The sequence below is a fragment of the Nicotiana tomentosiformis genome, chromosome 12 (assembly GCF_000390325.3).
Source record: "Nicotiana tomentosiformis chromosome 12, ASM39032v3, whole genome shotgun sequence".
Taxonomy (NCBI): Eukaryota; Viridiplantae; Streptophyta; class Magnoliopsida; order Solanales; family Solanaceae; genus Nicotiana; species Nicotiana tomentosiformis.
In genome coordinates, this window is record NC_090823.1 from 74,536,693 (window position 1) to 74,560,797 (window position 24,105).

Below are 24,105 nucleotides of genomic sequence, written 5' to 3' on the forward strand. Positions count from 1 at the left end.
TACCTTTTCATGAATTTTCACTATCAAATCTAAGATTTCATAGAATAGAAATTGGGGTTTTGGACTTTTGGATAGAAATTAGGGATATTGTAAAATTAAAATTTAGACCTCAAATTAAGGTCGAATATCAAAACAAATTACATATTTGAACTTGGGGTGGAATGTGTAATTGGAATTTGATCTTATGTATTTCGACCATGTGGGCCCGAGTTTACTTTTTGTTGACTTTTTAAAATATATTAAAGATCGAACCTTTTCCATACGAGGGTAGTTTCTAAAGTTTGTTTTGACTTCTTTGAGTAACATCTGACTAGATTTAGATGATTTAGAGGCTTGTTCTAAAGGGAAAGTCGTATTTGGAGGCTTGTTCTAAATGGAAAGTCGTGTTTGGAGGCTTGTTCAGGAAAGAGGTAAATATTGTGGTTAACCTTGATTTGAGAGAATTAGGATGTGATTGGTCTATTTGCTACGTGATCGATGTGTGGGGACGACGTATATACAAGGTGATGAGTGTATATACGTCGTCATGGATTCAAGCATGTTGGGTGTACCACTTTATTGCATGTCTTTAACTATAACATGTCTTTACTGATTTCGTATTTTTACTTATTATGTGATCTTACTTGATACATGTTATTACTTGATATATGTGCCTTCACTTGTTCAATGTCTGTATTGCTATATGTTCTAACTTATTAAATGCCTTTATTTATCGTACGTCTTTACTTGTTACATGTTCCTGCATGTTATTATATATATATTTTTACCTATCTTATGTCTTATTGCCTTACTTGTTTCTTGTTTTACTCAACTTTGTTATATTAGATTGTATGATTTTTAGATTATTCTCGTGTTTACGACTTGTTGAAGCCTTTATTGACATATGTTGTGAGGACAGTTCATGAACATTGGATTGTTAGATCTTCTCTGTTTGTGCTCGTATTTCCTTGGTGAATTATGCATTATTAGTTCTCTTTTATGTTATGTTATGAAGATTCTCTGTATTTGATTATTATTGGGAATTTTTAAATAAATTGGTATTGGGATCGGGTTGCGCACCACAATGGTATTGTTATTAATATTAGGATCGGGTTGCGCACCGCAATAATATTGTTATTGATATTGGGATTGGGTTGCGCACTACAACCGTATGAACACTTATTGGTATTCATATTTGGATCGGGCTACGCACCGCAACATAAAGGATGTCTTGTACTTGTTCTTGGTTACTATGCTCCCCTACCGTGTTATATTTTGAAGTTGTGATGTGTTGTTATTTTGGGGCCCTCTATCATTTATTCTCTTATAGCATTCATTATGTAGTTTCCCGTTTCTCTATCTTGTTATTGTTGTTATGCTTATTGCTCGTACATGTTTACAGTGAGTGTCTTGTCATAGCCTCGTTACTACCTCGTCGAGGTTAGGCCCGATACTTATTGAGTTCATGAGATCGGTTGTACTCATACTACACTTCTACACTTTTTGTGCAGATTCCGATGTTAATCCGAGCGGCGTTCAAAGGTGATTGCTCGGACCTTTTTAAGGAGGCTTCAGGTAGTGCTGCTTGGCGTTCGCAGACCCTGGAGTTTCATTCCTATCACTTATCCACCATTTTTTTGTATCAAACATTATTGCATTCTTGTCCAGACCTTATATGTAGTATTCTAGTGGCTCATGTACTCCGTGACACTAAATCTTAGGAGGTTATGTAAAAGGCTTATGGTTAGACTTATTATCATATGTAACTAAGTTTAACTTTCATTATGTCTTATTATGATGTTACATGTTAGACTAGCTCATTATTTCTTATTATTAAGAGTTAGCTTGCCTAGCAAGCAATCTTAGGTGCCATCATGGCTGCAGTGTTGGAATTTTGGGTCGACACTTGAGTATTTTCACGCTTAAAATACATCATTCTCAATCTAACTACATACTAAGGATAGAATGCGTTTGGTATGAAGTGTTTCTTGGAAAATAAGTAATTTTCTTACTTATTTTCTGGTGTTTGGTTAAATAGTAAAAAAAAAAATATTTTTTAAAAAATATATAATTTAGGCAAATACTATGTGATACGAAATGGGTAAGAGCATGGGAGAGTGGTAGGTCAGGGTCTAGGGGTCGGGGTGACAGTGGTGAGGGTAGGGAGTGGCAGGGGTAAAGGATGGTGGTGAGGTCTGGTGGAAGGGTTAGGGGTGGATGGGTGTGGGTGTGGGTAGGGGTGGGTGGGAGGTATAGGGTAGGGAAGGTTGGAAAAGGTTTTATCTCCTTTTGGTAGAGAATTTATTTTTCGCAACTGAAGGAGAATGAGTTCATGGAAAAAATATTTTTTAAAATATTTAAACCCACCAAACATGGGAAAATTAAAATTTTTCATACCAAACACACCCTAAGTGTTTCTCTTATTTTGTTCCATATTTATTTGGGTGTTTCCATCTTTTTTTAGTTTTTGAAGGGGGAGGGGGAGAGGGGGAAAGAGAGAGGGGCCACATGTTGAGATTGAACGTCGTAAATTTTTTTTCTCCACTAAATCGATTCCTTGGGGCTTGAGCCACAATTACGAAGCTCCCAAACATGTCAAGAGACTTCAATTCTAAGACATATGATATTTACAAAGTAAATTGTCAAAATCAGAGTTTCAAGAACAAGAATAGGACAAGGGGAATCTTCTTGATAGTGTTCTTCTCGAACTCAAATCTCAAGCTAACACTAATCTTTATATATCCTAAGGGATCTTTGTAGTCTCAAAGTGACAGAAAACTCAAAATATTACCACAAAGATCTTTCTTCAGAGTAATAACACTTGATATGTCTAAATATATCTCTTCTACTAATTTGACTGATGGAAAAGCAAAGCAATCCTGAAGTATGACGGTGGACCTTTGCATGGATAAATTTATCTTTGGTTGAAATGGGATAAGCATGACTTGGCTTGCTGATGTAGAGCAGTTGTTGTTTATCAGATAAACTTTAAATGAGTACGTGAAAATTTCCTCTTGCTCTCAATGACTCCTTCCCGACTGAATTTGCAAAGGTATTTCAGTGCAAACGACTGAAAAAGAGTTATAACGGAAGGCTCCCATACTTTGACATAAAGTGTCAGTGACATCACCAGCAAAAGAACTGAGCACAAGGTGCAGACAATTAACTAAATGTTCCAAAATGTCCTTCAAGTGGTCTTAAATATGTCATAAATATTCTTTTTGAAACAGATTAAAAAGGAAAGTAAGACACATAAATTAAAATGGAGGAATATCTTCCATCAGCACGAGTAGCTCTATTATCAAAGAGAAATCATCCAACATTTTTTTATACTCAGCATAATCCCTTGCAAAAGCTAGTATAAGGTTTCATAATTGTTTAACCTTAAAATTGGATAACAATTAAACTTATAATGAGGTTCTAAGTACACGTGATTTTACTTAATACCAATTGATAAATATGAAGATTAATAACAGAAATAAACTATATAGTAAAGCAAACCGGTGCTAGAATGGAACTCAGGCCTCGAGCTAGGGTGCCCTCGAACTAATTGATACCAAAATAATTAAAAATAAAGCAAGCTGATGAACAAGAGAGTATAAGCTAAAAAGAGAGCGTTATATTGGCTTTTTTATGCGAGAACAATGTGTCTTACAAATGGTTAATACTCCCCTTTATATAGTAGAGGAATTCTACTTATGGTATAACTCCAATTACATAAGGAAATCCCATGATTAGCTAATTAACCATTTCTAATTTGATCTGCTCCGAGATTTTCGCCATGATCCTCGACCAGTCACGGATATTTCGCATTTTCGTTATTATGTTATCTTTGATCTTGCTCGATACTTGTCTCATTCGGTCTCGATCGCTGCCGGCCCCGATCTCGACAGGTACCTCGAATCCTGAACTCGGTACCTTGTCCTCATACTTTGGTCTGATCCACTACGGGGCCGACCCTTGATGCAGCTTCCTGGTCCCGGTCAAAGCTAAATTGGACAGGCTCGGTTTTAACTGTATACAGATGGTCCCCTCATTTTTTGGAGTGTAATGACAAGAAACGAATTGAGCCTTCGATTTTTACCTCGACCTGCCATGACGTCACCGTCGTGACGTAAGAGACGGAAGTGACCGAAACGTCCCGTCGGTACAGTTCCCCAAGTTATTAATGAGTGTTAGTTGGTGGTCGGCCACTAGTGCCTTTGAACCATCGCCGTGAATCCAATAAATGGACCCCTTCCTCATTGATTCAAACTTTACTTTCACTTCCTTCTAATCTCCAAAGCTTTTACATTTCTTAAGTTCTTCCCTTTTACAAATCTTCAGGTTTTGCTGTTATTCCTTTCTCAAATGCCAAGTCCTATTATCTCCATCTATTTTTAACTTTAAATCTAAATGGCAAAAACGTCAAAAACTATTCCACAAAAGGAAAATGCTTCTTCATCGCGTCCGGCCGGCGACAAACCACCGGTGGAGCCGCGCTCTGAGGAGTGTATTCCCCGGGGGGTGCGTCCTCACTTCCAACTTTAAAATCGACAGAACTTCGTCGGTCCCTGGTCGATGCGAGCCAATATCGAGGTATATTTGCTCGATAATTGAGAGCTTCCTTAAGCAGGTAAAGAAAGACTGCAACTGGGAAGGCAAAGAGATGGTGATTCCGGCCCCCGAGGAAGACATCACTACCCACATGGAAGGGTTTCTGAGTGTTTACACCTACCCTTTCATGCTGGGCCCCCTTGATCCCACTATCGTCGATTTCTGCCGCAAGTATCAAATAACCCTAGGTCAAATCCATCCCTCCTTTTGGCGGATTGTAATTCTGCTCCGATTTTTCGTGAGCAATGTTAAGGGGATGCCTTTCACCCTCGACCACCTCATCAGGTTGTACAGCCCTCGCCTCTATCGAGGCAAGTTAATAAAACTTCAGTGTCGGTCTACTAAGGTGTTGTTCTCGAGCATAGATGATGACAAGGACCGGGGCTGGATGGGCCGGTTCGTTCGAGTGAGAACTTCCGACCTAATCTCGACCGAGAAGATGCCATTTCCCGAGTTTTGGAATATGAAGGGTAAGTATAATCCTGCTGTTAGCTCCTATTTATTGTTTTTCTCCTTTGCTTCTTCTCATCGATATCCTTTTCCATGATGTAGCGGTCGCTTGGATGCCCGATACAATTCCTAACCTCGAGAGTTGGGTTCGGGACCTGGCCTCGACCTTTACGTACGCCGAGCACTCATGGCGCGATTTATCAAAGGGCCGATGTGTCATGACCCAAACCGATAGGCCACGAGGGGTGCCCGAGTCCTACCTATCAAACACCCCTGAGCATGCGTATCAGACATAAACATGAATAACATCTGCTGAATTACGAGAATAAAATACATGAGGGAAATCTACCCAAAAGACATATGTACATATACGTGCAGAATACGTAGGGCGAGCCGACAAGGCTGTTATAGACAACTATATACCCAAAACTGGAAGCCGGCAAGGCCACATACTATCCAACTATACATACTGTCTACAGACTTCTAATAGAATATACAATTGTACAAGGACGGGACTGGGCCACGTCATACCCATATATGTATACAAGCATATCATACCAAAATCAAAAGCAGCTCCGGATCAAATGGAGCACGCCAACTCTCGCTGATCAAGGATCCTAATAAGGGGGACTGTCAGCTTGTCTACCTGCACCTGCGGGCATGAAACGTAGGCCCCGGAAAATAGGGCGTCAGTACGAATAATGTACTGAGTATGTAAGGCATAAAAATCAGTACATAATAGACATAGATAAAACATGGAATAAGGAATTCCTCATGTAAGTCTAAATCACTTTGTAAATCCTGAAACATTTATAATGTCATGCATGTGCGTATAAATGTCGTGTCATGCATGGGTATAGGTGTTCATAACATCATCAAGCCTCTGAGGGTATCCCATCATATCATCTCAGCCACTGCGGGCAAAATCATCAACATATACCAGCTGATCAGGTGGTGGTGAGTATATAACGTTGTAACCTTTTCCCATATCCCATATACATATCTATACACGTATATAATGTCATCTGGTCATGGGTCAATGTACATGTATAAATGCATGAAATGCATAAGAAATACGTTAATAAGATTTCTCGAAATGTCATAAAAATAATATGCATGTCGGAAAATTTACACATTCGTATTTTTCTGAGACCCATGAACAGAAGATATAATAATAATTCACATGGGGATTTAATAATATAGACACCCCTAATACTTTTATGAATAGAGTCATTTATAAAAATTGTGCATTTACTCGTTTCGTTTGTAACGTATGGATCATGCCAAAAAGAAAGAAAGGATAGCCTTAACATACCTGAACCGATTCTTTTGACAATCCCTCTAACACACGTTAATTGCGACAACACATGTAATGGCGGATCGAAGTAGAAAATAATTCGTATGAAATGCCCGAAGCAACAATGTTGCTATGCAAATATAATCTTGGCCGAAGCCTTTTAAGAAATTAGCAATAACGTTGCTATGCAAGGATAATCTTGGCTGAAGCTTTTTAAGAAATTAGTAATAACGTTGCTATGCAAGGAGATCCTGGAAAATGATTTAATGTTGCTATGCAAAGATTAGAAAATAGTTTTGAACCAGGAAGGTTATTCTTAACTTTTAGGTGGGCCCACTTCAAGTGGTGACTAAGCCACTTTAATTTTTCCAAAATATGACATCTTGCAAGACTTTTAAGAGTCATCTTAATTGCCACGTTGGGGGGGGGGGTTCCACGTTTTTGGCCTCTTAGGCTTTATCCCAAAGTCTTAATTACCCGCTAATGACTTATTTAATAAATTAATCTCTCATTAACTAATAATCAACCAACTACCCATATAATTAAGAATTATCTCAACTTACTTAAAATTCTACTCACTTTTAATACACTTTACGTATCCTACTAACGTGGTCGTGGGGTACCTTGTATGACATTAGTCCATAAATGCCAGGTATTGTAGCTCGGACCTTTTTTTATCCCAAATCGACAACCTTCAACGAAACTCATTTTCTTTGATTCGTTTACCCTTTATCCCTCACGGCACTTACTTATCGCTCGTTATAAATAGCATGAATGCGTATAACCTCAAGATAATCTCATCCCCGAGTCTACGTCGATTAACTGAAGACGAAACTTTAACGTACAAAAATGCGAGATGTAACATCCTTCCCCCCTTAGAAACATTCGTCCTCGAATGTTTAACTCGCCGAGATCTATATAAACTTTGGCAGAGTCGCCTTTGTAACAATACTACTACTAACTCTTCCTGTAGAAACTCAATAATTCAACGCCACATAGGACCACAATCATCAATAACGACAATGGCCTCACACGACAAATGACAATAACTAACACAAGAATCCATACACGTACCTTAAGGTTGTGATGTCTTAGTCGGGCCCTTCTATGCAGGAGGAAATAAGTGGGGATATCTAGACTTCATGTCTTCCTCGGCCTCCCAAGTCATTTCTTCCACATTGTTGTTTCTCCAAAGTATTTTCAGGAAGCTACGTCTTTAGTTCTCAATCTCCGAACCTGTATGTCTAATATAACAATGGGAGTTTCTTCATATGATAGTTGTTCTGCAACCTGAACGTCATTAACTGACACGATTCTAGAAGGATCTCTGATACATTTACGGAGCATAGACACATGAAAGACTGGATGTACAGACTCCAAGTCCGAAGGCAAGTCTAACTCATATACTACCTGACCTACCTTGCGTATGATCCTATATGGTCCAATGTACAGAGACCTAAGTTTTCCTTTCTTACCGAACCTCATAACACCTTTCATCGGTGATACCTTTAGGAATACCCAATCGTCAACCTGAAACTCCAAGTCTCGCCGTCGATTATCCGCATAAGACTTCTGACGGCTTTGAGTTGCTAATAGCCTTTCCTGTATAAGCTTAATTTTCTCGATTGCATGTTGTACCAATTCTGGTACTACTAACGTAGTTTTCTCTAACATCGAACCACCCTATAGGTGACCTACTCTTTCGTCCGTAAAGAGCTTCGTATGGAGCCATCTGAATACTAGAATGGTAGCTATTATTATATGCGAACTCAATAAGCAGCAGATAATCATCCCAGCTACCCCTGAAATCTATCACACAAGCCCGTAACATATCCTCAAGCGTCTGAATAGTACGCTCAGCCTGTCCGTCTGTCTGGGGATGAAATGTTGTACTAAGACTTACCTGAGTCCCTAATCCTTTTTGGAAGGACCTCCAAAATTTAGCTGTAAGTTGAGCTCCTCTATCCGAGATAATAGATACAGGGACACCATGCAGTCATACTATCTCCTTAATATAAAGCCTTGCATAATCCTCTGCGGAATATGTAGTCCTAACGGGCAGAAAATGGGTTGATTTGGTAAGCCTATCAACAATAACCCATATAGAATCGAACTTACACTGGGTACGAGGTAAGCCTACGATGAAATCCATATTGATTACTTCTCATTTCCAAGTCGGAATCTCCATAGCCTGCAATAATCCAACGGGTTTTTGATGCTCAATCTTAACCTGCTGACAGTTAGGGCACTGAGCAACAAACTCCGCTATATCCTTTTTCATTTCGTCCCACCAATATACTTCCCTGATATCATGATACATCTTTGTTTCTCCTGGATGGATAGAATAACGAGAATAATGAGTTTCTCCCATAACCTGCCGACGTAGCCCTGCAACATTAGGGACACATAATCATCCTCGATATCTGAGGACCCTATCTTCTATAATCTTAAACGGTGTCTTCTCCTTCTGAGGGGTTTTGTCCTTATAATGAACTAACACAGGATCCTCGTACTGGCGTTCCTTCACTTCAGTTACTAAAGAGGATGTTGTCGTATCCTGAATAGTAATCACAATATCACCTGAGTCCAGTAACCGAACTCCAAGACTAGCCAGCTGATGAATCTCATGGGCTATTCCCCTCTTTTCTGGCTATAAATATGATAGGCTACCCATAGATCTACGGCTGAGGGCGTCGGCTACCACATTCGCCTTCCCCGGATGGTATAAAATATCAACGTCATAATCTTTAAGTAGCTCCAACTATCTCCTTTGGCATAAATTCAATTCTTTTTGCTTGAAGATATACTGGAGGCTCTTATGATCCATATAGATATCAACATGAATGCCATACAAGTAGTGCCTCCGCATTTTTAGTGCATGAATCACTGCGGCTAATTCTAAATCGTGGGTCGGGTAATTTTTCTCGTGCTTTCTTAGTTGTCTAAAAGCATAAGCTACAACCTTACCATGCTACATTAGTACACAACCCAATCCAATGCCCAAAGCATCACAATAGATAAATAACATAACCATCGGTCCCTTCTGGGAGTGTTAAAACCGGTGCTGAAGTTAATCTGTACTTCAATGCCTGAAAACTCCGTTCGCAAGAATCAGTCCATTGAAACTTTGCTCCCTTCTGAGTCAACTTTGTCAAAGGTGCTGAAAGGGAAGAAAATCCCTATACAAATCTCTATAATAACCTGCCAAACCGAGAAAGCTACGAACCTCCGTCGGTGTTGTGGGTCTAGGCCACGCCTTTACTACCTCAATCTTTTGTGTATCAACCCGGATACCTTCACCCGAAATGATATGCCCAAGGAAAGCTACAAAGTTCAACCAGAATTCACATTTAAAGAATTTTGCATACAACTTCCCTTTTTGTAGAACTCTGAGCACAGTACGCAAATGATCTGCATGCTCAGTCTCTGAACGAGAATACACCAATATATCATCAATAAATACGATTACGAACATATCTAGAAAGGGTCTGAAGATACAGTTCATCAAATCCATGAATACTGCTGGGGCATTAGTCAAACCGAATGACATGACACGAAGCTCAAAGTGCCTGTATCTGGTCCTGAATGCTGTTTTCGGAATATCCATCTCCTTAAACCTTACCTGATGGTACCTAGACCTCAAGTCTATTTTTGAGAAACACTTGGCACCTTGCAACTGATCAAATAAATCATCAATCCTCGGGAGCGGGTACTTATTCTTGATTGTCACCTTATTCAACTGTCTATAATCAATGCACATCCGTAAGGAACCATCTTTCTTCCTCACAAATAACACAGGTGCTCCCCACGGTGATATACTAGGTCTGATAAAGCCTTTTTCAAGAAAGTCCTTTAGTTGTTCCTTCAACTCTTTCAGTTTTGCAGGGGGCATTCTATAGGGAGGAATAGATATTGGTTGAGTATCTGGTAGTAGGTCAATAGCAAACTCAATTTCTCGCTCTGGAGGAAGACCCGGAAGCTCATCGGGAAAAACATCGGGAAACTCATTAACCACAAGGATAGATTGAATGGTTGGTGACTCTACTTTCACATCCTGAACCCGAACTAAGTGATAAATATAGCCCTTTCTGATCATCTTCCTTGCTTTGAGATAGGAAATAAATCTACCTCTCGGTGATGCCGTATTACCTTTCCACTCCAAAACAGGCTCCCATGGAAATTGAAATCGGACCATCTTTGATCTACAATCAACGTGGGAATGACAAGAAGCCAACCAATCCATACCCATTATAATATCAAATTCTACCATATCTAACTCGATTAGGTCCGCTACGGTAGATCGTCTATGAACTACTATTATACAACCTCTATATACTTGCTTAGCTATCACTGAGTCCCCAACATATGTAGATACCTCAAAAGGTTTAACCAATTCATGTTTTATTCCAAACTTACTAGTAACCAACGGAGTAATATATGATAAGGTGGAACCTGGGTCAATCAGTGCATATACATCATATGAGGAGACTGATAATATACCTGTAACAACATCAGGCGATGACTCCTGAACCTGTCATCCTGCTAATGCATAAATGTGGTTCTGAGGATCGCTCAGGCTAGATGCTCCGCCTCTGCCTCTACCACGACCTATTGTGATTGTGAACCTTGCCCAGGGGGGCGTACTGATGATGACGAACCCGCTACAGATCCCGCTGGCTGAGCTATGCTTGCATCACCTCTCGTCAGACAATCCCTCATAACGTGGCCTGGATAACCACAACTATAACAAACACCCAACCCCATACGGCACTGCCCGGCATGCTGTTTACCACACTGAGCACATTGTGGCAAGAGCAGCCTCATCTGACTTGACTCGCCCTTATACTGAGAACCCGAGGCCCTGAAATTCCGACCAGGCCCTGAATATATGGAACGATCAAATCTCTTACTGCCAAACTGAAGGGGCACGCTAGCCGATGGCTGGGTTGGATACCTCAGGTATTATGGTCTCTAACTACCTCAAAACTCACCAGAAGGACCCGAAGACCTAGCTCTCTTATTCTGGGTCCTATCATGCTCATGATTGGCCCTCTGCTTCTACTTATGCTCCTCTACACCCTGAGCGTATGCCTGAATACGAGAAATATCCATATCTGCCTGAAGTGAGACTGACATACAATCGTTAAGAAAGTGCGGCTCTAACCCCATCATGAACCGGTGAACCCAATCATCTATCTTAGATAGAATAGTGGGAGCATACCTAGCCAACGAATCAAACTGAAGACTGTACTTCCGAACAGTGATGTTACCCTGCCGAAGGGTCAAGAACCTATCAACTCTGGCCCGTCTAAGCTCTGGTGGCAGATAATGACGAAGAAAAGCCTCTGTAAACTCCTACCATACTGTTGGAGGGGCATTCTCACCTCTGGTAATTCCCAAGACTCGAACCAATTAACTGCAACCTCTTGGAGTCTATAAGAAGCTAGCTCAACTGACTCAGTCGCAGTGGCCTTCATTACCCTCAAAGTCCTCTACATTCTATCGATAAATACCTGAGGGTCTTCGTTTGGATCTGCCCCAGTGAATACCGGAGGGTCCAAATTAATGAAATCACGAACCCTCGCACTGACGAATCTATCTGCATGACCAATTCCTACCTCCTGACATCGAGCCCATGCGGCTACTAATCGAGTTAATAGCTGAATAGCATCTCTCATCTCCTGACCTGGTGTATCTGGCTGAGGAGCTGGGCGGGCGATAGAGCTGGTGCCCTTCGGAGCTCTTCTGGAGGGGGCAGGGTATGTGAAGTCTAAGATGGAATCTCACTATGAGACTCTCCCCGAGCCCTGGTAACTCGTGGCGCTCGACTAGTAGTCTCACCAGCCACGGACTTTCCCTTCTGGGCGGCTGTAGTCTTCGGAGGCATCGCTGAAAACGTAACATATCGTTAAGAACATGAATTCTTATATCGCACAATCTAAGATAAGAAGAGAGGATAACATCCAATATATCTTGTAGCCTCCTATCTATAAGTGTGGTGCACAACACACCCATAAACAAGACTCTACTAGACACGGCCCGTAGACAACCCTAGGACAGAACCACTCTAATACCACTTTTGTCAAGACCCAAACCGATGGGCTGCGATGGGTACCCGAGTCCTACCTATCGAACACCCCTGATTATGTGTATCAGACATAAACATGAATAACATCTGCTGAATTAAAAGAATAACATACATGAGGGAAATCTGCCCAAAAGACATATGTATATATACGTGCAGAATACGTAGGGCGAGCCGACAAGGCTGCTATAGATAACTATATACCCAAAACTGGAAGCTGGCAAGGCCACATACTATCCAACTATACATACTGTCTACAGACATAGATGAAACATGGAATAAGGAATTCCACCTGTAAGTCTAAATCACTTTGTAAATCCTGAAACATTTATAATGTCATGCACGTGCATATAAATGTCGTGCCATGCATGAGTATAGGTGTTCATAATATCATCAAGCCTTTGAGGGCATCCCAACATATCATCTCGGCCACTGTGGGAAAAATCATCAACATATACCAGTTGATCAGGTGGTGGTGCGTATATAGCACCGTAACCTTTTTCCATATCCCATATACATATCTATATGCATATATAACGCCATCTGGTCATGGGTCAATGTATATGTATAAATGCATGAAATCCATAAGAAATATGTTAATAAAATTTCTCTGAATGTCATAAAAATAATATGCCTATCGGATAAACTTTATCAAATACGTATTTTTTTGAGACCTATGAACAGAAGATATAATAATAATTCACATGGGGAATCAATAATATAGACACCCCCTAATACTTCTATGAATAGAGTCATTTATGAAAATTGTGTGTTTATTCGTTTCGCTTTTTATCGTATGGATCATGCCAAAAATAAAGAAGGGATAACCTTAACATACCTGAACCGATTCTCTTGACAATCCCTCTAACACACGTTAATTGCGATAACACATGTAACGGCGGATCGAAGTAGGGAATAATTCGTATAAAATGCCCGAAGCAATAACGTTGTTATGCAAAGATAATCTTGGCCGAAGCTTTTTAAGAAATTAGCAATAACATTGCTATGCAAGGATAATCTGGGCCGAAGCTTTTTAAGAAATTAGCAATAATGTTGCTATGCAAGGAGATCCTGGAAAATGATTTAATGCTGCTATGCAAAGATTAGAAAATGATTTTGAACCAGGAAGGTTATTCTTAACTTTTAGGTGGGCCCACTTCAAGTGGTGACTAAGCCACTTTAATTTTTCCAAAATATGACATCTTGCAAAACTTTTAAGAGTCACCTAAATTTGGGGGGGGGGGGGGGGTACCACATTTTTGGCCTCTTAGGCTTTATTCCAAAGTCTTAATTACCCACTAACGACTTATTTAACTAATTAATCTCCCATTAACCAATAATCAACCAATTACCTATATAATTAAGAATTATCTCAACTTACTTAAAATACTACTCACTTTTAATACACTTTATGTATCCTACTATCGTGGTCGTGGGATACCTTGTATGGCATTAGTCCATAAATATCGGGTATTGTATCTCGGACCGTAGTTTTATCTCAAATCGACAACCTTCAATGAAACTCATTTTCTTTGATTCGTTTACCCTTTATCTCTCAAGGCACTTACTTATCGCTCATTATAAATAGCATGAATGCGTATAACCTCAAGATAACCTCATCCCCGAGTCTACGTCGATTAACTGAAGACGAAACTTTAATACGAAAACGCGGGATGTAACACGATGGGAGGCCAAAAATCATGGTAAGCCCCTTTTCCATGTCTTTGATGACTTTGTTAAAGCAATCCTTACTTAATTTCTTTTCATACAGGCCTTGGCAAAGATGCTGTCATGAGGCCCCTATTTGGTGAGGAGAAGACTTCGATCCTGGCACCAAAACCAGCGAAGGACAAAAAGAGAAAAAAGACCTCAACCTCCGAGGATCCAAAACCTAAGAAGAAGGCGGCTCGTAAGCCGAATAATAACATCATCCTTCTGACCGAATACTTATGTTCGGCATCTAAGGAAGGAAGAGAAGATGACTTCGGGCTGGTGGTCCGAGTGGGAATGAGCACCGAGGCCCCAAAGGCCACTAAATCGGTGAAGGTTGCAGAGACTCCATCTCGAGATGAGGGGGTCTCGGGAAGAGACTTGGGTGAAGTCCCCGAGTCACCGAGGATTAAAGATACCTCCCACCATAATGAGCCAACGGTGGGACAGTTGTAGGGGCTGGTCTCGAGGCCCCTCGAGATGGAGAGAACGCCCCAAGTGGTCCACTTGGGACAATAGAAATTGGAGGCTCCCCTCTGCTCCCCTCGTTTTCTGAGGAGATGATTCAAGAGGCTCGGGACTTGAAGACCCCCTCTATCGAAGGACCCCACAGAAGGGAGGACCCCTTCCGTGATTACTTTACTGGGGTCGAACATGCTACCGGCTTGAGCGACTTGGAGGTCTCGAGGAAAGACTCGGGCGAGGCATCGAGCCTTTTCAACGAAGTGCAGCAAGCTCTGAATTGGGTAAGCCTTAACTCCCCTTGTTGGTATTACCCTTGTGTTCATTTTTCTCTTCCTATCTAACTTCTTTCCTTCTTTCTGTGTAGGCCTCAGCGATTCATCGGGAAGCATTTTATCGGTCTCGAGCTGAGCTGAGTCGGTACGAGGCCGACATTCAAAGGCTTACTGAGGAGAGGAATGCCCTCAACCTTCTCGGTGGGCAAAAAGAAGAAAAGATCAAGGACCTCTGAGCCGAGATGGCCATGGCTCACAAAGATCAGACCGACCTGATCGAGCAGGTAATAAAAATCTTAAAAGCTCATGGGCTCAATTTAGGAATGGTGGATAACATTTCAATCTCACATCTGCAGCAGAAGATCGAGAGGATCGAGCAGTTCCGCGAGGAGGTCAACATGATGAAGGCGGAGGCCTTGGGGTGAAAAGAAGGTATGGACTGCTTTGCTGCAAAAAAAGAGACTGCTCGAGCCCAATTGTCATCGGTCGAAAGTCAGCTTCGAGGCATGAAGGAGAAGATCTCGGCTCAGGCGAAGAAAATAGAGGAGCTCGAGGCTCGGTTGGCTTCTGAACTTGGAAAGGCTAAATCTGAAGCCGAAAAGGAAAAGGCCGAGGCAGATGCGATTGTGGCCGTCTACCGGGCCGATGCTAAAGCTGCTCAAGTCCAAGAGAGAAAGATAGCCGAGATCGCTCAAACTAGAGCATATTTGATTGCTGAACTCGCCAAATGCCAATCTCGGATGGAATCCCTCGAGGAGATCCACGCTCGAGGTTTCGATCTTACCGACAAGATAATAAAGGCTAGAGAGCATGAAGCTGATGCTGGAGCGCCGGCCTCTTCCGATGATGAAGATGATGATGGAAGAAAGAGCGGGTCCAAGAATGGGGTGGACCTCGATGAAGAAGAAGTTGTCCCTGAGGAAAGTTAGGATTCTTAGGCTTTTTCATTTTTAATTTTTTTGTGCGGGACTCTGATCGATCCTTGTAAATATCTTCGTATATATAAAAGGTCTTTTTTCTCTTTGACTTGTCTTTATTCTATTTCCTGCCTCGTGAAAATTCTGTTTCATTCATACTTTATGAGAATTTTGCTTGAAAGTTCGAGGCTTAGGCAACTTGATCGAAGTCGGACTAGTGTAGTCTTAATCGAGTGAGTACTTGCTCGAACTCGGAGTAGGGTGACCCTTAGGTTTTAATTGAGTGAGGATGATTTCTCGAACTCAAAAATAAAATGGCCCTTTAGGCTCTTGAATTAGGCTGATACGACCATAGTAAAAAGAATGGCTTTCTCCCCGTTTTCGGCTTGAAAAGTTTATTGTTTAATCATATAAAATCTGTTGTACCTTAGCATGAAATAAGGGATTTGCTCGATAGTTCAAACGATTCTGTACCCATTAGGGTTTTCAAGGGTCGATATTATAGAGACCCTTTGTTTCGTAATGCCTTACCATGAAATAAAGAATTTGTTCAAGAGTTCAAACGACTTTATACCCATTAGGGTTTCGAGGGTCGATATTATCGAGACCCTTAGTAATTTAGCTGAGGGTAGCCTTTTTAACCGGTTTATGAAAATATTCAAAGGCTTTTTTATAACGGAAATCGGACGTCTCCGACCCGTGTTAATTTGGTCATAGCCTTTAGCTTGGGATTTGCCTTTTAGGCTTGTTCCCATGTTATACTTCGAAATTGTTCGAAGTATCAGTCCCCGAGTGGGCTGGCCGTGGCCTATAAAATCGAAGGTTGACTTTTTAAGGTCTTACGATCTCAAGATTTTAGTAATTCTATCATGTCGATTTTTTGGATGGTAGTCTCCGAGTACAGGGTCAATTGTTCGAACTTTAGTTGTGACCGGCCCTTAATCCAGTTTCCACAATAGATCACAAGCATGACATTGTAAAGTAAAGATTTCTCTAAGGCATGGAATATCTGACAAGGAAAAATACTTTTTTCAATAGATTAACATGCATACATGTTTGCCATTAGGGCTCTAGTAATCTACATGGGCATGTTTCATTCGACCGTTTGACCCTTACAAATTTTACCTATCGAGACCCTATCGACACGAAGTATTTTCCTTGTAACTATCCGAGGGTGATGCCCCCCAGTATTCGAGGTTGATAGTAAAGGAGCCTCGGATACTGTTGAATTACTCTAAGTTAGCACGAACAATGGTTGCCTCGTTAAAAACCTCGCCGGAAAATCCCATTTGGGACAAACATCTGTCTAAGGGAAAAAGAGTGCAACACATGCTTTTAGACCTAAGGACTTTGTGTTTGAAGAATCATTTGATGTCTTCGATTGAACACCTGCAAATGGTTGTTATAAAATATAAACGAAAGTGGAGAAGGTTTTACCTTAGCAGTAATATCGTTTGAGGAGTGATATGTTCCAATTGTTTGGTAATTATTCGCCGTTCATCGTGCCAAGTTTGTAGGATCCCTTTTCGATGGTATCGAGGACCTGATACGGTCCCTCCCAGTTCGGACCAAGTTTTCCTTCATTTGTGTCTCGAGTATTGAGGGTGACCTTCCTCAGAACCAAGTCCCTGATTTTAAAGTGTCGAAGATTGGCTCTTCGATTGTAGTACCTTTCGATCCGCTGTTTCTATGCGGCCATTCGAACGAGGGAGGCTTCCTATTTTTCATCTAGCAATTCGAGGCTTGTATTCATAGCCTCGTGATTTGACTCTTCTGTTGCATATCAAAACCTGATGCTGGGTTCCCCGACTTCAACCAGGATCAGAGCTTCGACGTCATATACTAAAGAGAACGGTGTTGCCCCCGTACTGGATTTTGGCATTGTCCGGTACGCCCAAAGGACTTTGGGCAATATTTCTTTCCATTTTCCCTTACCATCATTCAATCCTTTCTTTAGATTTTGAATGATGGTATTGTTTGTCGATTCGGCCTGTCCGTTCCCACTAGGATGATATGGCGTTGACAGGATCCTTTTTATTTTGTGATCTTCGAGAAACTTTGTCACTTTTCTGCCAACGAATTGCTTTCCATTGTCGCATACAATCTCGGCAGGCACCCCGAATCAGCATATAATGTGGTCCCAGATGAAGTCTATGACTTCTTTCTCTCTAATTTTCTCGAAAGCCTATTCTTCAACCCACTTAGACAAATAGTCAGTCATAAATAAAATAAATTTAGCTTTACCTGGGGACGATGGTAGAGGGCCGACGATATCCATTCCCCATTTCATGAATAGCCATGGGGATAAGACTGAGTGGAGTTGCTCTCCGGGTTGGTGAATCATCGGCGCATACACTTTCGAACAAACGCTTTTGTATCCTTTTCCATATCGACCCAATAGTATCCTGCTCTGATGACTTTGTGAACCAATGATTCGGCACCAGAATGATTTCCGCAGGTGCCCTCGTGGATTTCTCGTAGGACTTAGTCTGTATCTCCTTGTCCCAAACATATTGCCAATGGTCCATCAAACATACTACTATATAGTGTTCCATCTTCAGCCAATGTAAATCGTACGGCCTTCGTACGTAGAGTCCTCGATTCCTTAGGATCCGATGGAAGCTTCCCGTTCTTTAGGTACTCGATATATTTGTTCCTCAAATCCCAGGTCAAACTTGTGGAGTTGATTTCGGCTTGGCCTTCTTCGATTACTAGCCTTGAAAGTTGTACGACAGTCCTTGAGCTAATCTCGTCATTTTCGACTGATGACCCCAAATTTGCAAGGGCATCGGCCTCACTATTTTGTTCTCGAGGCACATCCTGTAGGGTCCATTCTTTAAACCGATATAGAGTCACCTGCAATTTGTCTAAGTACCTATGCATTCGATCTTCTCGAAGCTCGAAGGTTCTGTTGACTTGGTTTACCACAAGCAGGGAGTCAAATTTGGCCTCGATAACCTCTGCTCCCAAACATTTAGCTAGCCCGAGACCTGCAATCATAGCCTCATACTCGGCCTTATTGTTAGTTAACTTGGAAGTTTTGATAGCTTGTCTAATTGTATTACCCATGGGCGGCTTCAAAACGATGCCTAGCCCGGACCCCTTCACATTCGAAGCACCGTCTGTGAAGAGGGTCCACACCTCCGATGATGTACCCGACTTTAATAATAGTTCCTTTTCGACCTCGGGTATGAGGGCTAGTGTAAAGTCGTCCATAAAGTCCTCTAAGATTTGAGACTTGATGGTCGTTAGGGGCTGATACTCGATATCGTACCCACTAATCTCGACGGTCCATTTGGCCAGTCGGCCCGGAAGTTCGGGCTTATGAAAAATATTGCGAAGGGGATAAGTAGTCACCACACAGATCGAGTGACACTGAAAATATGGTTTTAATTTCCTAGAGGCGCTTATTAGGGAAAGCGCTAGTTTTTCTTAAGTGTGGGTACCGGGTTTCGGCCTCACCTAAAGTTCGACTAACATAGTAAACAAGAAATTACGCACCTTGCTCTTCTCGGACTAGGACCCCACTTACCGCGATTTCCGAGACTGCTAAGTACAAGTAGAGTCGCTCATCTGCTTTCAGAGTATGAAGCAGTGGCGGGTTCGAGAGGTACCTCTTTAATTCTTCCAATGCTTGTTGGCATTCCAGGGTCCATGCGAAATTGTTCTTCTTTCTAAGTAGTGAGAAGAACCTGTGACTTCTATCTGAAGACCTCGAGATGAATCGGCCTAGGGCGGCTATACGCCTTAATATTAATCTTTGTACGGCCTTAAGATTGTCCACGACTGTGATATCTTCAATTACCTTGATCTTATCGGGGTTGATTTCGATCCCCCGATCTGATACCATAAAGCCGAGGAACTTGCCCAAGCCGACCCCGAATGCATATTTCTCCGGATTGAGCTTTATGTTGTATTTCCTTAGTATATCGAAGGTCTCCTGCAAATGTGTCAAATGGTCCTCTGCTCTTAGGGACTTAACTAGCATATCATCAATATAAACCTCCATTGATTTACCTATTTGTTCTTCGAACATTCGATTTACTAAGCGTTGATAAGTGACACAAGCATTTTTTATTCCAAACGGCATTACATTATAATAATAGGTATCGTACTTAGTGATGAACGAAGTCTTTTCCTGATCCTCCGGTTTCATTTGTATTTGATTATACTTAGAATAGGCATCGAAAAAACTAAGGATCTCGTGGCCGGCCATGGCATAGATCATGCGATCGATATTCGATAGAGGAAAAGAGTCTTTAGGACATGATTTATTTAAATCTTTATAGTTTACGCACATTCTGAGTTTATTTCCCTTTTTAGAGACTACGACTACGCTTTCTAACCATTCGAGATATTTTACTTCCCGGATGGATCCTAGTTTGAGAAGTTTGGTTACCTCATCCTTGACGAATGCATGTTTTACCTCGGACTGGGCCTTCTCTTTTGTTTTACCGGGCGGAACTTTGGGTCCAAGCTCTGTCGATGTATAGTAATCTCCGGCGGGATCCCTGTCATATCTAGGTGGGATCAAGCAAACCAATCCATGTTATTGATAAGAAATTTAATGAGTTTTTCCCTGAGTTCGGGGTTAACCCTGTACCCAGGTATACCTTTCGATCAGGTAGATGCTCTATCAGTATGACTTGCTCCAGCTCTTTGACTGTCGATTTGGTGGCGTCAGAATCCTCGGGGATTATGAAGGATCGAGGGATCCAGTAGTCATCGTCCTCATCCATTCCATGCTTCTCTAACCGAGTCGAGGCTGGTGGTTGCGGTTGCTATTTAGCCTCCTGTTTTCCTTTGGACTCCGATCCCTTTGTCGACGAAAGTGCCGATACCGGTGTTACTTCGTCGACCGCGAACATTACTTTGGCAGCATGTTGTTTCCCATACACTATTTTTACCCCATGAGGTATTGGGAACTTCAGCATTTAGCGAAGGGTTGAGGGGACTGCCCTCATGTTGTGAATCCATGGTCTTCCGAGCAGTGCGTTGTATCTCATATCGCCCTCGATCACATGAAACTTTGTTTCTTGAATAGTTCTGGCTATATTTACTGGTAGGATGATTTCACCTGTAGTTGTTTCACTCGCCATGTTGAAGCCATTAAGAATCCGAGCTGCAGGTACGATCTGATCTTGTAGGCCGAGCTGCTCCACGACCCTCGATCGAATAATATTGGCCGAGCTTCTTGGAATAATTAAAACACATTTAACCTGAATTTTATTCATAAGGATAGAGATTACCAAAGTATCATTGTGGGGTTGTGAGATCCCTTCTGCTTCCTCATCATTGAATGATAAAGTGCCTTCTGGCACATAGTCTCGAGTTCATTTTTCCATGGTGATTGATACTTTAGTGCGTTTGAACACGTGCCTTTTGTCGAATATCGACCCCACCAACGATCATGTGAATCACGTGTTGTGGTTCTTCCTGCTCGTTTTTCCTGTTTGTATCCCTATCTCTGAAATGGTTTTTAGCTCGGTCGCTCAAGAATTCTCGAAGGTAACCCTCGTTGAATAGACGGGCCACCTCCTCCCTTAGTTGTCTGCAGTCTTCGGTTCTACGACCATGTGTACCATGGTATTTTCATATTTGATTGGGGTTTCTTTGGGATGGATCGGTTCGTAGAAGTCTGGGCAATCTATTATCTTTGATTCTCCCAACGGCTGACATAACACCTGATGCGTCGATGCTGAAGTTGTATTCTGATAATCGTGGTGCTTTTGTGGGATCGGCATGTTTATCGAAGCCACTTTTGCTTATAAGCCCTCGAGAGCTCTGTCCTCGATCGTTGCTTTGATCATTTCGGATGGGATTGCGTTCTGGGCGATGTTTCTATGATCTGCTTTGTATGGTTGATACCGATCTCTGTTCGATCGGGGTTCTCTGTCGATATCCCTTTGAGTTCTGTTGATGGGCCTGTTTGGATAAACGGAACCGGAAGGGGTCCCCAATTAATCATCCTCGACCCTCATCTTTGACTGGTACCGATTATGTACATCGGCCCACGTTACCACTGGATAATCAATTAAATTCTGCTTTAGCTGTCGTGATGCCACCAAACTTCGTTCGTTCAAACCTTGAGTGAAGGCTTGAACAACCCAATCGTCTGTGACCGGTGGTAGTTCCATTCGTTCCATCTAGAATCGAGACACGAATTCCCTCAACATTTCGTTGTCTTTTTGTTTCACCTTGAAGAGGTCCGACTTCCTAGTCGCAACTTTTACTGCTCCGGCATGTGCCTTTACGAAGGAGTCTGCAAGCATGGCGAATGAATCGATGGAATTAGGCGGCAAATTGTGGTACCATATCATTGCTCCTTTCAACAAGGTTTCTCCATATTTCTTTAGTAGAACAAATTCAATCTCATCGTCTTCCAAGTCACTCCCTTTTATTGCGCATGTATAAGAAGTGACATTCTCATTAGGGTCGGTGGTCCCATTGTACCTAGGAATTTCTGGCATTTGGAATTTCTTCGGAATGGGTTTCGGTGCCGCACTTGGAGGAAAAGGCTTATGTACGAATTTCTTTGAATCCATACCCTTTAGAATCGGCGGTGGCCCCGGCATTTGGTCAACCCGGGAGTTGTATGTCTCTACTTTTTTGTCATTTGCCTCGATTTTCTTTTCTCCCGATTCAATCTGTTTAGTGAGCTCCTCGAGCATTTTCATAATGGCGGGGTCAGTCCCCGATTTGTTGGTGTTCGACCTTTCTGTCATAGGCTCGGTCCTGTGGACGACTTCTGGTTCGATCCTACTAGGTGTTCGGTGTTGATTTTGCAGTTGTGCTATAGCGGCTTGTTGAGCCTGTAACATTTCGAATATCAATTGGAGGCTAACTCTGCCATCTTCTCCGCCCTGCGTACCTCGACCACCTGATCGAACTTCCCTACGTACGCTACCTTCGGGATCAATGACCAAATTTGTATTTAGGGCGACATGTGAACTGACATCGATGAAATTTGTAATTGGTGCCCCCTCGAGGTCAGCCTGAGATGCCTCGATCCCAAGGGAGGCTACATTGTCATTTTTCCCATGAAATCCGAGGCCGTTGTCACCATGTGTAGGCGCTGCTTGTGAGTTTGACATGTTTATCTTGAAAACAAAATTTTTTATGGGAACAAGTGTAAAGCAGTGTGTGTTATCGGAATCAGTATTAAGCAATCACTATTATCCTTAGCCCCACGGTGGGCGCCAAACTATTTACCCTTAAAATTGGATAACAATTAAACTTATAATGAGATTCTAAGGACACGTGATTTCACTTAATACCAATTGATAAATATAAAGATTAATAACAGAAATAAACTATAAAGTAAAGTAAACCGGTGCTAGAATGGAACTCAGCCCTCGAGCTAGGGTGCCCTCGAACTGATTGATACCAAAACAATTAAAAATAAAGCAAGTTGATGAACAAGATAGTATAAGTTAAAGAGAGAGCGTTATATTGGCTTTTTATGCGAGAACAATGTGTCTTACAAATGGTTAATACTCCTCTTTATATAGTAGATGAATTCTACTTATGGTATAACTCCAATTACAGAAGAAAATCCCATGATTAGCTAATTAACCGTTCCTAATTTGATTCGCTCCGAGATTTCCGCCATGATCTTCGACCAATCACAGATATTTTGCCTTTCCATTATTATGTTATCTTCGATCTTTCTCGATGCTTGTCTCATTCGGTCTCGATCGTTGCTGGCCCTGATCTCGATAGGTACCTCGAATCCCTAACTCGGTACCTTGTCCTTGTACCTTGGTCTGATCCGCTACGGGGCCGACCCTCGATGCAGCTTCCTGGTCCCGGTCAAAGCTAAATTGGACGGGCTCGATTTTAACCGTATACAATAATCTACTAGTATACTAGTATCACATGTATCCTTAAAGCGACTATTACAGAAAAAAACTAGAAATTTGAATTTTCTGACTATTCAACTACCTAAAGAAAAGCAAAATGATATAGAGCCATAAACCTTGTAGAAAAATATGACTTTACAACTATATATTTTGTATCTTGCAAATTACATGGGTTTCAACCTCCAAACTAGCTAATCTTCAGGTAATTAATTTTTTAATATGAGAATAAAAATAACCTTTTAGGTGATCTTGTACCATTCCACTGTTTAAAGTTTAAAAAATCCTAATAAAACTTGCTAGTATTCTGTATTCAAAACCAGAAAAATCAGAAGACGTTAGCAGAGGCGGCTTAACCCCCAGGCCACTAAAGCGGCCGCTTTAGGCCTCACAAAATTAAAGGCCCCAGAAGCTACTCTTTTTATATGTAATTTAAATATTTATTATAATTATTATTAAATATTGATAAGAAAAT

General features: G+C 41.5%; 1 protein-coding gene across 1 annotated transcript; it reads left to right on the top strand.

Annotated features, from left to right (window-relative positions):
* The first annotated feature begins 15,288 nt into the window (after positions 1-15,288).
* LOC138902875 (uncharacterized) lies at positions 15,289-15,783 on the top strand. The gene has a single exon (XM_070190777.1). The coding sequence runs from the start codon at positions 15,289-15,291 to the stop codon at positions 15,781-15,783; it is 495 nt and encodes a 164-aa protein (XP_070046878.1).
* The last annotated feature ends 8,322 nt before the right edge of the window (positions 15,784-24,105 follow it).